The 18,662-nt window shown below is 40.5% G+C and overlaps 1 protein-coding gene across 3 annotated transcripts in view; it reads left to right on the top strand.

The window, feature by feature from the left end:
* USP25 (ubiquitin specific peptidase 25) overlaps nt 1-18,662 on the top strand; it is a 97,283-nt gene that overhangs the window by 34,042 nt on the left and 44,579 nt on the right. For all 3 annotated transcript variants that reach the window (XM_055801954.1, XM_055801955.1, XM_055801956.1), the window contains one exon: nt 4,660-4,822. In XM_055801954.1, the coding sequence (XP_055657929.1) occupies nt 4,660-4,822 (163 nt within the window). The remainder of the gene's footprint in view (nt 1-4,659; nt 4,823-18,662) is intronic.

Below are 18,662 nucleotides of genomic sequence, written 5' to 3' on the forward strand. Positions count from 1 at the left end.
CTGGAAGCTTTAGATTTTTTTTATTATTATTTATTTTTTTTTTCCCTGTAGGCTTTGCTTTTTCACTTCTCAAACTAAAAAGCCCTTTTTGGTCTTGTCTGCTTAGCCCATAAGTATTATAAATACAGTCTATTTAAATTAAGGTGGGGGTTTTTTTGGTTGCAAAGAATAACAAAGTATGCCATATTTTTTTCTGTATGTACAAAGTACATACATTTTGTATGTGTATAGTACTTTGTATGTAGATAATTTGTTTAGTTATATACAGAGAAAGTGTTGTTTTCTTGATGAAACAGAGATATATATTTGATGGCAAACTGAGGCACAATAGCATGTACCATATTAAGAGCTTGTTACTACCAAGGGGAATATGGCCTGCACACCATACAACATTTTCTATACTTGCAGCAGTATTCTTTGGAGCATTTGTTGCATGAATTCATTTTGCAAAGCCATACAAAACTAGCCACTGAAAGATCCAGAGTGTATCATGGCATAAGAAGGCGAACGGGGCTTTGCTTGTGAATGAAAGCAGAGAAGAGTGAGAATCTTGGGGATTTTGGCAACATTGAGGTATTAAATCAACTCCGTTACATACCAAGATACACCCCGAGTTGATGGCAAGTTATGTCAGAGTTGTACAAATACACGAAGTTCAGAATTCTTGAATTCTTCATCTGAACTGTTCAATCAGTTTTCTTAAGGACAGGGCTTCAGACTGTTTTTTAAAAAAAAAATATTAAAAAAAAAATCACTTTGTAGTTAACACCCCACAGAAGAATGCTGGCATTCTAATAGAAAGCACAGTATGTGTGCGGGACTTCTTAAAACAAAAGAGCAAATGTGGTTGTAAACAAGTCAAGCTGCAGCCATTTACTTATGCTTTTCTGGGTTAAGAAGCAGAAATCAAATAGGAAGTCAATAAGAAGCAAATTAAACTATGGAAATACTTATTTTTTAATGATGTAGGATGTGTGCATATTTAAATAGTCTTTGCTGTGGAGGATATTTTCCTTTAAAGGTATTCATAGTGGTTTGGAACATAATTTGCACTGATTTTGTTAAGGTTTCCAAGGGAGCATTAATGGAATTTCTTGACTTGTGTAATTAATGTTGTAATGCACGTAGAATTTGTCTTCCTGAATGTAATTGCCTTGTGCTGCTTAATGAGGACAGATCTGATTACTATGTAGGTGTTGGGAAGAGTGCAACTGAAATGTCCAAGTGTCCAAGCTGAACATCTTGTACATGGAACATTTAAATTTTTTTTTTTACTATTCTTTCTTTAAATCTCCTAGGGAAATGCATGTGATCAGTGTATTTCCTAATACGAAGAAGTATCTCCTGTTTATCTTACTTTTCATGGATTGAAGGAGAGTGAGGCTGGCCAGGTAGGGCTTCGCTGGGGAAGCTAGTACGGTACGACTGAAAGGAGAAATTAGCTGGTCTGTGTTGTGCCTAGGGTAGTAGCCATACTAAAGTGAGAGCCCATGCTATAGGTGCATAAGGATGTACACAACCCCTAAGCATTTTTTTTTTTTTTATTTTTTTTTTTTTAACACTGTCATGGGAAGTGCTGGGGACTCTGCACTGTGGTTAAGCATTGTGTCCGTAGGTGAAACTGGGAAGGGATGTAGGGTTGGGTATATTCCTGGATGTCCAGTTTTAAGACGGTCACGGTGTAAAGAGCTTTGTTTGCTCTTGTAGCCGAGTAGCCTGCCGGAGTGGGCTTTTCTGCAGCACGTTTAGTGAGCTTCCTCAAAATGGTTTGGCTGAACTTTTGTGCTGTGGATTTACTTTGCCCAAGGCTTATTGCATTGTCTGCCTAGCCCCATGCAAGCAGCTCTGCAAAGCCGCTTGGCTATGCTCAGCTTGTTGCAGAGAGAGAAATAAACCACTGCTTTGAAGTCCCGAGCCAAGCCTGCCATTAACAAACCCTCACTCCAGAGTTTCCCGCCGAACCAGATTCTAGCACTTGGAGGTGGGGAAGCCTTTGGTCCTGTGAGGCTAGAGAAGTGCCATACCCTTTACACAGATATGGCTCTGCTGCTGGTGACTGCTGCTGTGGTCTCGAGGGTCTCAAAGAGGGTGTTTCTGCTGCGTAATCAGAATTGCTAAACCCTTGTACTAAGGTTCTGGAAGGATGCTAATTTTGTTGAGAACAATGACTGGGTAAGGGTTTTTTTTTGTCAAGGTAGTCCCCCAAATCAGGACTGTATGAATATAATGTAGTGGACATTATACTATAAAGAGGTTTATTTGCTATGCTTGTAAATACATTCATTTATGTAGCTTTTGAGCAGATCATTAAATTCCTATTTAACTGTCCTCACTTTTATTTCAGTTTGCATCACAGCTGTCACTGTGACTGAAAGTGAATTTGGCAGGTGGGGTGTGCAGCTATTGCATGTGCTCTCTGAGGACAGATAATGTTAAGTAAAATTGAGGAAAAATATGAAGCTTTGAGAATCAAATACTTTATTAAGACATGGAAACAGATTTGAGATCAAGCTAGAGATGAGGAAATCCCCCACCTGGTAAACAAATGCAAGGAAGAAATTTTGGTAGGTTGATGAATGGTAATACCCTTGGGGTCAGGGGACTGCTTCTGTTTGAGAATATCTATTTTTCTGAACTTGAATCTCAAAATATTTTGAAATATTCTTGAGCTTGGCTGGGGGGGTAGGTGGGCAGGGAAGTTTTGATTGTTTCGCTGAAAGGAAAATGATACGGAAGTAGGTATTATAGTCCTGTTACAGCATCAGTGTGAATTTATTCCCGTCTGTCAGAGTCTTCATGTCAATTTTAAAGATCCCTTCAACTTAGTTTAGACAAGTTTGTTTTTTTTAAAGTAATTCCACCTGGATGAGAAATTATTTGAAATGTGTTTGAGATATGTTTTGCAATCACTTTTAATGCCCCCATCAAATAACTTTTACTCTCAAAGGAGAGATACACTGGTCATATAACACTTTGGAAGGATTGTATCAGTGAGGAGGGAAATTAATTTGTTTGTTTGTTTACATTTTGGAATTTGCTTAGGAGATAACATTATTGTAAAAAGATACTTGCAACTAGCTACTATTGAAGAGTCAGGTTCCATCCCTGTGCATTGTTTGAAGGGATGTCAGAGCAGAAAGTTGAGAGGATTGTATGCCTGTCCTTTCAGTGCTGTTTACAATGTTATCTGTCAAAAAAAGTCAGAAATTGATTAATTCTTAGGAAATAACAGTTTTAGGTTCTTCCTGAGATATATTGATAGAAAAGTGGTATTTATACCAAGTGGTGTCTTGCTTTCTGAATGCTTCTGGTTTTTTTTTTATTTCCAAAATAAGTAGAAATAACAAATTAGTATGTCCCCCAAAGCAGTTATCTACAGTAAATTCATATAATGCTTCATAGTTCTTGTATATCTTGTAAGATACCTTTTCTTGCTTTAACAAGAGCATAGCTTGAAACAAAAGGTTACAGTTAGGAAAGGGAGGGATTACATTGTGTGTGGCCCCAGTTCCTGTCCCCGTGCCCTGCTCCCTGCCCTGTTCCTTTGCTTTTTCTGAGGTGTTGAAACTTTGTCCTTCAGGAACTCCATTTACAGACCAGCCTAAACCTGCTTTTATTGGATGTTAGTGCATCTAGAAGTGAAGGGGGCAATCCTTCATGCTGCTCAGACTGCTTAGATGCTTGTCATGCAGCTCCTGAATTCCTGCGCTCAGCCTTTTGTATGATAGTCTGAGCAGGTAGTTGAGGTGGTGACTACTGTGTCAGTGGTGCGTATGCCAGGCAGCTTGGCTTATGAGGTAGAGCCATTGTTGTATGACCTGAATATATCCATCTCCATCTTTTATTTAGAAATGCGGCTACCACAGATAACCTGTAAGGTGTTCTTTGTTGCCTGTCTAAGAATATGTGCTGATATAGAAATAACCGTGTTGAGTGAAGCTTGAGTTTGGGAGCATAACACACATCAGATCTTACTGTCATGTGAAATGTCAACGTTCAGCATAAATCACCTAGGAATAGTTTTCTGCAAAAAGAGTGATCATTGAAGCGTACAATTAACCTGTTGGCTAATTTGGGTGGCATTTGAAAAATTGTGGGAAGATGTCTTTCCATGGCTCATAAAGTAATTACTTGCTATGTAAAGTGATTAATACAGTTGCATAAGTTGCAAAAATGGAAACTAAAAAAGGATCTTTCATTTTTGCAAGTTTGCCTAGCTAGCTTTGATTTCCTGTCAGTAAAATAAATATTGATGCCTTTGTGCTGTGCATACCGATAAAAGCATTTGTAGATGAAAGCACTCCACTAACAGTGCTGCCTAAGATTTCTTGTTGTCCATCGTGTTTGAATCTGTTCTTAAATAATTGATGACTGACAGACATGGCTCTTGTATCTAGAGCTCTTACAGGAAATTCACTCACTCACTGATACTATTTTCCAAAAGGTAAGGGAATTGCTGTAACATACCTAAAAGTAAAATAACGTCTTCCTTTTGAAGACATATTATTGCATATATATTTAAAACCAAACTCAGCAACTTTAAGTTAGCGGATGATGTAATTGTCTGTAGTAGTAAATGAGGGTGTTTTACTATGTCATGGTTTTTTTTTCTTTTTTTTTTCTTTTTCTCACATTTTTTCCCTCCATTCTGTTCCGAAGAGTTCTAGAAGCCAGTATTGCAGAAAATAAAGCAAGTTTAAAGAGGACACATCCAGAGGTATGGAGTGACTCTCCAAACCCTTATGATCGAAAGCGGCAAGACAACTGTCCAGTAGGATTAAAGAATGTTGGCAACACGTGCTGGTTTAGTGCTGTCATTCAGGTAAGCACCCTCTTTGGTTAGCAGTGTATAGTCTTCATTGTATTTATTGTGAGCTGAGTTATTTTCAGTGGATACCTTAAGATACCAGTTTTCCTGGGAAGTTTATGCCACTGCATGAGATGGTTTTGAGCATTACTTATTTATTGCATCTCTTAACGTGTTCATCCGTAAGTCTGATTGAAGTCTAGAAAGTACTGTAGCATAACCAAGCGAGGCTTCAAAATGTTTCTTACTAAAAAGTTGTTGAAGACAATGAGTTGAGTCCCTGAAGATCCTGGATGTCTGCAGCTCACGCTGACATCAATGACAATTGTGGATGCCTAAGACCATGTGAAAACTGGTTTCGGATGAGGAACAGGCTTTTTTATATTAAAAAGAATGCATGCAAATGACTGAAAGGGGGTGGCTGATAATGGGGGTATGCAGAGGAAGTGAAACACTCTCAATCATGGACTACTTACAGAATAGCTACAAGGAAATAGCTGAGTAGGGTTAAGGAAGGAATAACAGATAGAGAAGAAAACTTGGAGGAGGAAAGTAAAGGTCTGATACAGATGCAGGTGTGTCTGTTTTGGGTTGTTTTACCTAATGCAGCCAATATATGTGGGTTTAGTCTGTTCTAGTGTATATGTAGCTTAGTTAAAAACTACCTTTTTTTTTTTTAAGGTAGTCTCAGTAGGGAAATGAGTACAGTTACTGCAACTTTTCTAGTGAAATCTAATGTTGGGTTTGCGTGGCAAGATTTTGGTAGCAGCAGGGCTACAGGGATGGCTTCTGTGAGAAGCTACTAAAAGTTTCCCCCATATGTGGTGCCAATGCCAGCCGGCTCCAAGAGAGACCCGCCACTGGCCAATGCTGAGCCCATCAGCAATGGTAGTAGCATCTCTGTGATAACATATTTAAAAAGAGGGAAAAAACCACACCCTGCACAACAAATTGCAGCCAAGGAGAGGAATGAGAATATGTGAGAGAAACAACTCTGCAGACGCCAAGGTCATTGAAGAAGGAAGGAGAGGAGATGTTCCAGGTGCAAGAGCAGAGATTCCCCTTGAAGCCCATGGTGAGGCAGGCTGTTCCCCTGCAGCCCATGGAGGTTAATGGTGGAGCAGATGCCCACCTCCAGCCTGTGGAGGACCCCATGCCAGATAAGCTGTGACCCCGTGGGAAGCCTGTGCTGGAGCAGGCTCCTGGAAGGACCTGTGGAGGGAGGAGCCCATGCTGGAGCGGCCTTGCTAGTAGGACTTGTGGGGAGCCCGTGCTGTAGCAGCCTGTTCCTGAAGGATGGCATCCCATGGAAGGGACCCTCACTGGAACAGTTCATGAAGAACTGCAGCCCATGGGGAGGGCTCACTTTGGAAAAGTTAATGGAGGACTGTTTCCCATGGGAGGGACCCCATGTGGAGCAGGGGAAGAGTGTGAGGAGTTCTCCCCCTGAGGAGGAAGGAGTGACAGAGACAACATGTGATGGACTGACTGCAACCCCCATTCCCTGTCCCTCTGCGCTACTGCTGGGGCAGGAGTTAGAGAAAATCAGGAGTGAAGTTGAGCCCAGGAAGAAGTGAGGGGTGGGGGAAGGTATTTCTAAGTTTTGGTTTCATTTCTCATTATCCTACTCTGATTTGAATGGTAATAAATGAAACTAACTTTTCCAAGTTGAGTCTGTTTGGCCTGTGATGGTAATTGGTGAGTGTGTCCCTGTCCTTATCTTGACCCACAAGCTTTGTTATGTTTTCTTTCTCCTGTCTAGCTGAGGAGGGGAGTGATAGAGCAGCTCTAGTAGGCATCCAGCCAAGGTCAACCCACCATAGTTCTAGTATCAATAATTCATTGTACATAAACTTTATGAATCCATCTTTAAAGAGATTTTTTTTTTTAAAGAAGTAATTGCTAAACCTGTATATGCTTCTGTAAATAATCTGTAGAGATACTCAAAAGTGACCAGAAAACTGTGGGTGAAACTGGACTACAATAGGGGGAAATTTATTTTTACTATACAAGAAGCAAATTCAGCATATTGTAACTTCTCATAGTCTGATGTTTTAAGAGGAAGCAAATAAAATATCTAATATTTTTAACAAATTACTGTCAGGCTGAACCACTTCAGAAACTAATGCTGTTACTTTCATACTGATGGCTGTTGTACTTCAGGCTGAGTCCATTCAGATCTGTGTTCTGCCTAGCAATTTCAGCAAATGGATGTTTACAGAGGAGTACAAACACTATGCGTGATACTGCTCTGTTAAAACACTCCCAAGCCTCCAACTGCTTGTATCTTGGGGGAGTCTCTTAATCCTTTTAGTTTTAGTCGGTAATCCCCAGAGGACCTCTCTTTTATGTACTTGTCTCCCTTGAACCCTGAAAACTTCTTGTACCCATAGAGCCCTTTGGGTAGGAATTATATAGTTGTGCTCCCTATTGCATGAAAACTGCCTTGGTTTTTTTGTTTGTTTTTTTGAACCTGGCTCCCACTAGCTTTATATTGTTGCCTCCATGTCTCCTGGTGGACAAGTCAGTTAAAAGTTGATTGCCGTTACAGTTCTGTGGACTGCTGTCATACTTGCTTTCAACAGGTTGGTGGTCTTTTCCCAAGCTGACTGCTGAGTTATCTATCTTGTTGCTGTTCTACACGTCTTTTGTAGCTCCAGTAGCATTTTGGTTGGGGGACCAGGAAACCTGTCAAGGTGTAAGCTATGAACTTATGAGGTGGTATGATGGACAGAGATACAGACTTTTCAGGAAAGACAACTAGGGATGACAAGGAAGGGTGTTGCCTTCCTTGTGAAGGAGCAGCTAAAATGTATGCGATGCTTTTGTGGGACAATATGAGTTTTAAGATGAGAGTTTGTGGGTCAGGATCAGAGGAGAGATTGTTAGAGGTATCACTGATTAGTCTGTTAGAGACCACCCTCCTGAGGATGAGGATGCGGATGCGGATGCGGACCAAGATTTCTTTAAAGAGGCAGGGAAGTCTCTGGATCACGGTCTGTGGTTCCCATGGGGAACTTTAATAAACATCTTCACACCTGCTGGAAGTCCAGCATAGCAGGACACAAGCAAACCAGATTTCTGGAGGGTAGCAGGGAACGCTTCTTGATATGACTACCGATGGGACAACTAGGGGTGATGTGCAGCTGGACCTGCTGTTCCCTAAAATGGAAGAACTAGTTGAAGAGGTAATAATGTGGGTACTTTTGACTGCAGTGACCATGAAATAGTGGAGTTCAAGATGCTGATGGGAGTGAGGAAAGAATAACAGGGTACAGACCCTAGAGTTCAGGAGAGCAGATTTTGGCTTCTTGAGCAAGTTGATGTCTGGGTTCTCATAGGAGGTAGCTCAGGAGTGCAGAGGAGCTCAGGAAAGCTGGCAGCATCCTCTAACAGCCAGAAGGGGCCATTCTGCTGCCGAGGGCTGAGGTCCAATGCAAGCAGGCAGTGTGCAGGAGATGGAAGCAAAGATGGTCTACTGAGGAGGGGTTTGGAAATGTTGCCCAGGCACGAAGGGATGGTGTTAGGGAAGTGAAAGCTAACCTAGAGGTGATGTCTCAAGGCATGTCTAGAGTAACAAGAAGAGATTTTGATGCTCATAAAAGGCTGATCAAGGAGAACATGGTTCTGTTGCTAAATAGAGCAGGCGATTTAGTGACAGCAGGCTTAAATAAGGCTGAGGTGCTCAGTGCCTTGCTTTGCCTCAGTCTTCATCTGTGCTTGGTCAGGGGAGAGGAACTCTGAGCAGTGGTTAAGGACCGAGTCAGAGATTACTTGAGAACTTCACCATATAAGTCCACAGGACCCACTGAGCTGCATCCAGTGGTGCTGAAGAGAATGGTGGGAAGTCTTAGCAGGGCCACTCTTTATCATCTTTGAAAGGTCACGGAGAGTCAAGGAGGTTTCTGGTTTATCTGGGGACAGGCCAAAAAGTCAGCTTGTGAAGCTATGGGATGGTCTGCATTAGATGACCATTGAGAAGATGGAGTCAGGCTTTTCACAGCAGTGCGTGTTGGGAGGATGAGGGGCAATGGGAGTAAGTTGAGTAAGAGAGGTTCAGCTTGGAGATAAGAAGCATTATTTCCCGTGAGGACAGGCAGCAGTGGAGATTGCCTAGAGAGGCTGTACAGGCTCTGTTGAACCGTGAAGGCTTTTAGGATGTGCTTGGAAAAAGCCCCGAGCAGCCTGTTCTGATCTCACAGGTGACCTCCTGCTCAAAGCAGGAAGTTCAGCAAGAGACTTCACCAGTCCTTTCAGAACTGAACTGCCCTATGATTCTATAGGAATGTTTTCCATTTCATTCTGTCTTCCTTTCTGAATTATTTTATTCTGTTTTTAACTACTTCATATGTTGAACTGATACTTCCATGGGCCTATCTGCCATAAATTCAGAGTTTTGAATAATACTGCTTAGCTTGGTGCCTGTCATTTCCTATAGGATTGCTTCCCACCAGGTACCTCCCTGTACACTTACCTGTGCTGAATTCAGCTTTATTACAGTCTGTCAGTCCCATATGATCCTTCTGTCACTTCATCCTTGCCAGCTCTTGTTTTTGCTACATTGCCTATCTCCATACTAAGCAAGCTTGGTCATCTTGCCACTTGCTCCTTTTTCTAGATCACTTCTAAATTTTGCTTAGCATCACAGACTCTGTGAATTTCCGGTAGCATCACTTTGGGATGGAACAGGTGGTTTGCTCTTGCCCTCTTTTTCTTTTTGATTGCCTGTTTGTCTGTGTCTGGACCTTCCATCTTACCTCGACACTGCTTAGTTAAAAGTTTTTGTTGATTGACTTCTTTAGAAATTACTCTGAAATCCCAGTAGACTACATAAATTGGATTGCTGTTATCCATGTTCTTTTTGACTACTTGATGTTGCATGGATGTTTTTTGTTTGTGGTGGGTGAGTTTGTTTTGGTTTTGGTCTTTTTTTTTTATGGGTGGGATTTAATTACCTGCAGATAATTGCACTGTAGGTAAAGAAATGGAAAGAGTTCTTTATTTGTTCTACCACCTCCCTTCCCACCAAAGTTTTTATGTTCTTGACCCCTTTCAGCATCTAGTAATCTATCACGTGTTTGAGTTTTCTGTTTTCCTGAGATCTTTTATGTTTCCCGTGTTCATCTCTCCTCCTTCCCTTATTCCTTCACATGCATAGCAATTTTTTCAATAGCAGAAACATTGTCCTGGTGCTAATATAGAGAAACACTTTATTTCCATGAAGTTCTTTGTGGGGCTAATATGACTTGGCATTTTACTTCGTTTTGTAATTAGATTTTACATTCCATAGTAGTCCCAAATCTCAAGATGACTGATTTTATGTGTATGTGCGTTTCTGTAAAAGAAATATTTATACAAGGTAGACTGCAAATGTTTAAATATATGTTTTCAGGGAAACTTGAATTGTAATTCATTAACTACAGAGATAAGAACAGAGGCTAGAGAATGTAAAAACCTATGCTAGACCTATGAGCTCATGTTGTTTATACCCGATGTGCAACTTTATACCTTGAAAACAGATTATAAAGAGGGCTGACTAGTTGTTATGGTCACTACCCATATTATGTGAAAATCTGTGGCATTTGGAATTATAATGGTTTGATCCTAAAACATAGCTAAACTTCTGTATTTAGGTCTATAGAATGTAATTCAAGTAAACCACTGAAAGATTTGTAACTTCGGTTGGTTGAAAACTTAGGTTATTAAATTGTCTGCCAGCCAGGAAGACTTAGGTTTCAAACAACCATCCCAGGAAATTTAATGCATGTTAATTTAGAGCATTAGCTAATACCGTATTTATTTATCCACAGGGCAGACTGACTCCTTGGGTTGCATTGACTATGCAGAAACATTTTGAGGCTTTCTTTAGGAGTCTTTTGAAACCTGACACATCGCATAGGTCAATAATATCTAAGTGTTAACTACTGTCAGTCACAATGATATACTGTGTAATATAATCTGAAACTAAAATGCAAAGGAAGAAAACTTTTTTTCTTTCTATTTAAGGGGTGCTTGTTAAGGGGAAAAAAGTGCTTTTGTCACTTTGACAGTTTCCTTATGCAATGCATCTTTCTTTATAGCCACCAATTAGCTGACTTTGTCAAATGTAGTCATCAATGGTTTGTTGTATTTGCACTAAGGGCATGAAATTCTTTTAAGATATGTTTGCAATGAGTGACAGCAAACCCTAACAAGATTCAAACATTGCTAGAAATACTGTCTTTTAATCTGTATTTATTTGTGCGTTAGAGAAATACGCACATGTGAAAGTCATCCTCTTCTGTGGGGAAAAAGAGGAGTCTCTTTTCAGTTAGCTCCAAAACAAAGTTCTGCTCTCAAGAGTTACATTCAGCATCATTAAAATGAACAGTAATTTCTTCCACACTAACTTCTAAAAATCTGTCCTGCTGTTGAAGACTTTTGACTTGATAACAGCTTGAATTTAAAACTGAAAACATGTCAAAGTGAAACTGTACTAAAGCATGTCCCCTTCTTCCTTACCAAGAAACAAATCAGGTCCCTCAACAATTTTCCCACCTCCTCTTGAATTCGTAATAAACCTACATTTTTGGCGTGAGTTCACCAATACATACTTTTGCTACTGTTTAGCTAGATTAACTTTTATAGAAGGATCTCAAAATCTTGAGGCTTTAGAATATTTCCAGAAGGTGGTTTGTGTGGGTTTATTTTTCTCATTATTGTAACAGTGTGTATCTGTTCTTGAAATAGAACTTAGATATTAAGTTCTTTAAAGAAACGAATAATGAATATACCACTACATGTTTCTACTTCCTTTTTTTCAGTAAATCTCAGTGGCTCCATTGTAAAAAGGTAATTTCACAATCGTCCTTGGTTTTAAGAGTTTATAGTCTGAAAATGGCTTATAAATAATACATTTATTGAGCCTGTGAAGCGGCTCCTTTGTTTCATGCTGAGCACAAGTTAAGTGTTTACAGGATGTAGGATGCCGAAGGTGGGTAATGCACAGGACACGCATGCGCTATTGATACTGTGTCTGTAGGCTTGCTGCCCGTGCAAGTTTTCTCCCAGGTGTTTTGCTTTAGGACATTGCACAAGACTAATTTTTATCTTTTGGAGCTCCAAACAGGGTTTCAGTCATGTGTGGGAAGCAATGCACTGGCAGTACTTGCCCTTTGAAATCATGGGAGGTACCAAGTAGTAGTGAATGTTGTCCACTCGCTGCGCTAAGACACATTTCGGATGGAAGGAAGAAAGTATGTGGGGAGTCACATGAAAGTTTTTCTGTAAATGCTGCTCTGTTTCCCCTCCCCCCCAGTCCCATACCTGAAGTACTAGGTGTAGTGTTTTCCCACGTCTCTTGACTTCCCACAGGCCTGTCTGGATTGTAGCTCTTCCCTTTGCCAAATTAGTTATCCCTACAGGACAGCTGGGGTTTGTCATCTCCACAGTCTTTTCTCTGGGATTCTGTCAAAGTCTGGTTAGCCATTCAAAAATGAGGCTTCCCCCCCTCCCCCCTGCAAAGTACATAGCCTGCAGAACGAAGAATTAGCAAGCTACTGTCTTACAAGCACAAATCTCCATGGATGCTCTTTAACTTTTAATTTCAGGGTCCCTAACACCACTTCTGGTGTTTCACTCTGTTGTGTCATGTTTAGGAGCAGCCTTCTTGCTTTCTTGATGTCAATATATTGGGGTTTAGGATCTCATTTGATCCTAAACTTCTACTTCTGGGAAGAAGCAAGCCAGCTTGATAAGTGAGAATCAAGCAAGTATTTTCTTCCCAGTTGGTGTCTCAGCTGTTGTTCTTACCATCTTTAAAGCAGCCTACCACAAGTATCTAACTTGGCATTGTTTTGTTTTTCCCATTTGTCATGTTGAATGAGAAGGATTGTGATGGATGATGTGGTAGTGCATTAATACCAAAAAGCCTAGTATATAATAAGAGTTGAATGGATGTACATTGTACGTGACTCCCTTGCTTCCCTGGACATGCAATGGAAGGTTGCGTGCTGAAGAGCGTTTAGTGCCAAATCTCCATTTGAGTTAAAATGGTCATTGATGGAATATTTTCTTTCTGCTGTTTTCTCTGTGGAACAGCCTGTAGCAGGGGTGTGGGGAGGAATAATGATTTAAATTGTTCTGTAGAGTTTCATGGACAGAGAAATAACGATGTTGAAAATCTAGTTTCTTGCATTTCCTCCCTCTGTCACTCCTTCTGTTCCTCTGAAGTAAAGACTGACCTGTCACAGGTTCAGTCACCCTGTGATATTCGCTGACAGGATATTCCTTTTCTGCTTTCTGTTCTTCCCTGTGGTCTCCAGTTCCCTCTGGTTATGTGATTTTTTCAGACTCTTACCTTTATATTTAGTGGCATGTAATATTGCAAAACTTATGTTGTGAAGGATTGGAAAGCTTTAGTAAATGATGGCTTTAGCTTTGGTTCATAAATAGTTGTTTATTTAATTAAAATAAAGGATAAAGAATAAGTGCTGGGTTGTGATCCTGTGTGCAGTTCCTAGGTTCGGAAGGGCATAAAGCCATTGCATTCTTTAGGTGTGTTCTTTAAAGTTGTACCACAAACGTATTTCATGTTGTTGTGCGTTTAGGCAAGAAGTTGAAAACCATAACCATATAAAGAGATGCTGGCTGTTACTTTATGTTCTAATAGAATTTTTTCTTGCTTCGAACGTGTAATAGAGGAGTGGTTGAATGGCATTTTTTAGTATGTGCCAAGACACGAGTATAAAGTGAATTCTTCTGGACACATATCATACTTATCCGTCTTCTGAATTGCAGTAATGTTCTGAGTTTGTTGCTATAAACAAGTAAATGTTCTCTCAGTGCCAGCTGGTAATAGCATGGTGAGCTGTTTGTTCAAAATGTTAACCCAAGTCTGCTAGAGGTCTTAAGTTAGTTTAGAATAGAATCATAGAAAGATTTAGGTTGGAAAAGATCTTTGAGATCATAAAGTCCAGCCATTAACCCTAGACTGCCAAGTCTGTCACTAAGCACCGCATCTATGTGTCTTTAAAATTATGCTCCGGGGTTTGGTGATTCCACCACCTCCCTGGGCAGCCTGCTCCAATGCTTGACCACCTTTCAGTGAAGACATTTTTCCTAACACCCAATCTAAACCTCCTCTGGTGCAACTTGAGGCCATTTTCTCTTGTCCTGTTGCTAGTTAATTGGGAGAAGAGACCGACCCCCCCCTGCCTACAGCCTCCTTTCAGGTAGTGGTAGGGAGATCCCCTGAGCATCCTCCTCTCCAGACTAAACCACCCCAGTTCCCCCAGCTGCTCCTCATAGGACTTGTGCTCCAGACCCTTCACCAGCTTCGTTGCCCTTCTCTGGACACGCTCCAGCACCTCCGTGCCCCTCTTGTAGTGAGGGACCCAAAACTGAACACAGGATTTGAGGTGCAGCCTCACCAGAGCTGAGTACGGGGGGACGATCACTGCACTTGTCCGGCTGGCCACGCTCTTTCTGATACAAGCCAGTTGTTTGACTTTTCAATATCAAACAATATGAAAGCTGTTTCCCATCTTCTTCCATGTTACACCTCAGCCTTTTGGAAAAGCAAAACATGACAGCTTAAAACTGTGTTTCATACCCTGTTTTTCAGTGTTTTGGAATGCTGATTCGTTAACTGTTCATAAATAAAAACATCTTTTTTGAGATACTTTCCAAAGCTTTTAAGACCTGGGATTGAATGTCTTTGTGACTTTGAAAATGCTAAGTATTTCCCTGACTGCTGCGACTGTACATGTGGAGTTATTCTGCAGAAGTTCAGCCATAAGACAGTGTCATATCTGTCTGTAGGAGTTTTGTTTCAGAGAGGGAGAGCGGAAGAAAACCCTCCTCTTCCTATACTTTCACAATGAGGTTTGAACAGAAATCTGCTCAAGTCCCAGCTTGGAAGCTGTTTTCCTCTCTTCCCTTCCCTCTTCCTTACATGCAATTTTCTAAAGAATGTGGGGATTTTCAGGAAGGCTTTTGACTGTGCCAAATTCTCAATGCATGGAGAAAAGCAGATTCAGGAATGTATTTTGGGTGACTTCCTCATTTTCTTAAGGCTTGGTTGTTTTTTCTCTAAAAGGTAAAAGACAAAATACGGGGCTATTATATGCTGAAGAGAACATATATTTAAAATTCTCAATAGTCTTGTTACAGTAACTTTCTACATTGCAAGTAAAATGTGTTTAAACTCATTTGAATATCCACATAGCGGTTTCCTTTTAGTTTAAGCACTGCAGGTAGAATTCTTGTTGTATCCGTGCTTGCTGAGTTTTACTGCTGTGCACTGCATGCGTAGGCTCAAACATAGGCCTGATGACTACGTTTAATGCCCATCATTAGTCTATTCTGACAACAGGACTTAGCACTTACACGAGTAAAATGTCCAAGAGCGGAGCAGGAGGCAGCCCAAGTGTGAGTTGTAAGGACGTGCTGGGTGGAAAGGACCATAATGCAGGAGCAGAGAGCGGCCAGCGCAGAGGCAACAAACAGCTACTTCATGGGCTTTGTTGTGAGAAAAGTACGTTTAAAAATACGAACCAAAAGAGAAAACAGTAACATAGATCAATAAATAGAAAAGGTGGGAAGGCCTTAAAGAGGAGGGAGAAGTGATTCTCCCAATTTAGTGGTATAGATTCCAAAAGACTTGAACGTTGGAGAGAAGTGGGCTTGGTTGCCAGTGAAGTTGGTTATGTTTTTGCAGCATGGAGCTTTGGACACTAATATTCAATCTGAGGCATGCAGGGAGGTTAAGTCACTAATAAGCCTAAGTGCAGTGTTTAGGATTACTTTTATTTGGAACCCCCATAGTACTTTAAATGTAATAGTTTTTGGTATTTGAAGTTCTTAATGTTACTGGAAGGAACATATGCTAATGCATGCAGGTGGGATCATACATTCCATAAAGTTCTGTGTTTTCTTTGATTTAGATTAATGGCATGAATAAAAAATTATTCCTAATAATGGCTAATCTACCCCACTAAAACTAGCTCTCTATACAGTACATCACCAAAATTGTTTATAAAGTGAAAATGTAAGTCTAATTTGTTATGTTGGCAAACTATTCCAAATAATATACTTAATGACACAGGTAGAGCTCTATTTTTGCTTTTTATTTTTAGTGCAATAATAATGTATTCGTTCTTTGAGATTCCTCTGTGCTTGTTCCTCAGAATGAAGGTAGATGGTCTCTGCTTCGTGGCTTTAAAATCTGAATAAATGTAAAATTGTAAATGCGTAAAATGCCCCAGATGACTAAATGAGGCAAATAGGTGTTGTGATGTGTTAATGCATATATAAGCTTTCAACTTACACAAGATCATGTTTTAGCTAAATGCCAGTACCTGAAGCAATTCCTTTAGGAACTCTGTAGGAACGCGTACTCTTCTGCCAAAGAGTTGCTCTTCAAGCTGTGCTAATAAGATACATTTAGGTTTTGGGTACTAGCCAAATTAAGTCCTTCCTAAATTTTCTATGCCAAAATTCAAGTTAGTCTTTGTATTTTTTTCCAGTTAAAACTCAAGCCTTGGCACTAATTTGGACAAATTCCTAGCCAGTATTGGCCGTTGACACATAGGTATCCTTATGTACACCTACGCCAGTCATTGCATCCTTGCCTTGATGGTAAAAGGTAAAAGCCTTCCCTTTAGCAAGACAGAGCCTACAAACAGGGAGTCTGTGGCCTCCCACAAGAATGGAAATTGCACAACTTTTTCTTGGGGCTGCTCTAAGAGAAACTGGAATGATGATCACATTTCACAATACACTGGTGGTGTTCCAGCTGTGTACCAGTAGATCTGTCCTATTTTGTTTGCTAAGCATCGGTAGTAACTGGTTGGGTTTTGCTTGTTTCTCTTATCACCTTAGAAACTCAGGTCTTCTGCAGCCGTTAACAGCCCTGGTCAAATGTATCCATTCTACTTAAAATATCCTAGATGATTTTCAGCCAAATGAGAATGTTTTTGTCATCTTGCTGACTCTTTAGAATTAGTAGTCTGAAACAACTTGAAAGTCCTCCTTTCCAAGCTTAACCTTTGTGAATTGAATGGGGAGGTGGCTGTGTTCCTGGTATTGCGAAATTAGGGTTTTCATGTAAACTTGTGTAAAGTTGATCCGTATTAAGAATTCCCCAGTTCTTGTGCAGAATTTCTTGCTTTTTTGTTCTCAATGGTGGGAACAAATACAAAATTGCTAGTCAAAGAAAGTGAAGGGTTTTCTTACATTTGTTAGTGAAACGGCTGGTTTTGGTGCTCTGTGCTCACAGAACTTGCAAGAATCCATCAGAAAGCCTGTCTAAAGCTTTGTGCGGGAGCTTGGTAAGTCATCTGTTACCTAGATGCAGAAGTACTGTTTTCCTACTCTCCAAGTATTGTTGATAGCAGTAACTTTGCTATTTTAGGACTCTGCTGGTGGCTCTTCATGAGCTGTGTTGCATGCCAAGCTTTTATAGATTTAGTATGATGACTAATTTATATTCTTGTTGTATTAATGCAATGTTACAGTTCTTGAATGTTAAGAATTAATTCTTTACTCAAGCAACCTAAATTCTGCCAGGGTCCTTATGTTTGATAACCCTAGACATTAAGCGGGGAAAGGGATAAGCAGGGTGTTTTAGGTAAAGCCAAGGCAGGTTATACTCTGAAATTGCATTTGGACTCTATATAGTGTGGGTAGACATTATTCAGAAAAGCTAATGTTTTCAGTGTCTTAAAGTCTTGAAGCTTCAACTCTACCAAGCTCTGGCACAACAGAAATTACATCTACATCATCAGCACCTACAGCAGGAGAAAGCCACAGTGTGTCTGTTGTCATTCAGCGTGGTTAGCTTCAATGGCCTAAACTGACACTGGATTTTTGGTGGTGTTTTTATTCTAATTTTTGTTCACTATCTTGTTTAGCCCCCAAACTGACATGATAGGAGGGAGGTGTTCTAAAAATCTGTTTGTTTTCATGATAATTTGAATTGATGTAACTTATCTTAGCCTTAGCTTGGTCAAGTTTCCAGGTGACAGCTTTTAAATAGGTTTAAATACATAGGGGGGAAGGGGGGAACACCCCACCTTTTGGAGAATTGTTCTTGTATGAGTAATTTTTGCATGCTTTACACCGGTAAATTTAAAACATACTTGATCAAGACCAGTAGAAATTAAGTATCCGGCTTTTGAAGTATCCAGCTTTTAGATCCAGACTGTTTTCTTGCAGTGGGACTCCGGACACCTTTCTGTAGCTGAAGCCAAGTGGGTGAGAGGTGAAGTGCTGCCCCATGCAATGTGTTTGGAAGGCCAGTGCTTTGGCCTGGGGCCAGTGGGTGGCACTTAGGCCAGGGACAGTCTCTGCTGTGTCTCTCCTGGTGGCTGCAGAAGAACAGCTTCTGCTCCATGGCATTACTTACCCTGGGTGTAGGAAGCCTGGGCAATGGAGGGCTCAGCACATTAGGAATTGTATTGCCTAACCCCTTTCTGAAGCACTGGGGTGGGGGGGTCTCCGCTGTGCTGAGGGCTTAGGTGAGCTTGTTTAGATCTCCTTACCTCAGGAAGAACTGTAGGTTCCTCCTTGAGGTACACTGGGCACAAAAATTAGTTCGTCTCAGGCATGCTTAGTATATACTTGTTTGCACTTGCACTGGGAAATTATCTTTTCTTTTGTGAAGGTAGAAGTTTCCTGAATTTAATTTAACTCAATATAGAAGAGCTACAGCATGATACTGTCCTGTTAGCATTTATGTTGTTGGCAGTAGGTTAACTGTGAGTGTTCTGCTGCATCTTAGTATGACCACGCACAGCATAAGCTGTTCTAGAGAAAAGTTTAACAACTGAATATCCTGCATAGGAAATTCTGAGTAAAGCAAAGCCGAAGAAGA

The sequence above is a fragment of the Falco peregrinus genome, chromosome 4, assembly GCF_023634155.1.
Source record: "Falco peregrinus isolate bFalPer1 chromosome 4, bFalPer1.pri, whole genome shotgun sequence".
NCBI classification, from domain to species: Eukaryota; Metazoa; Chordata; class Aves; order Falconiformes; family Falconidae; genus Falco; species Falco peregrinus.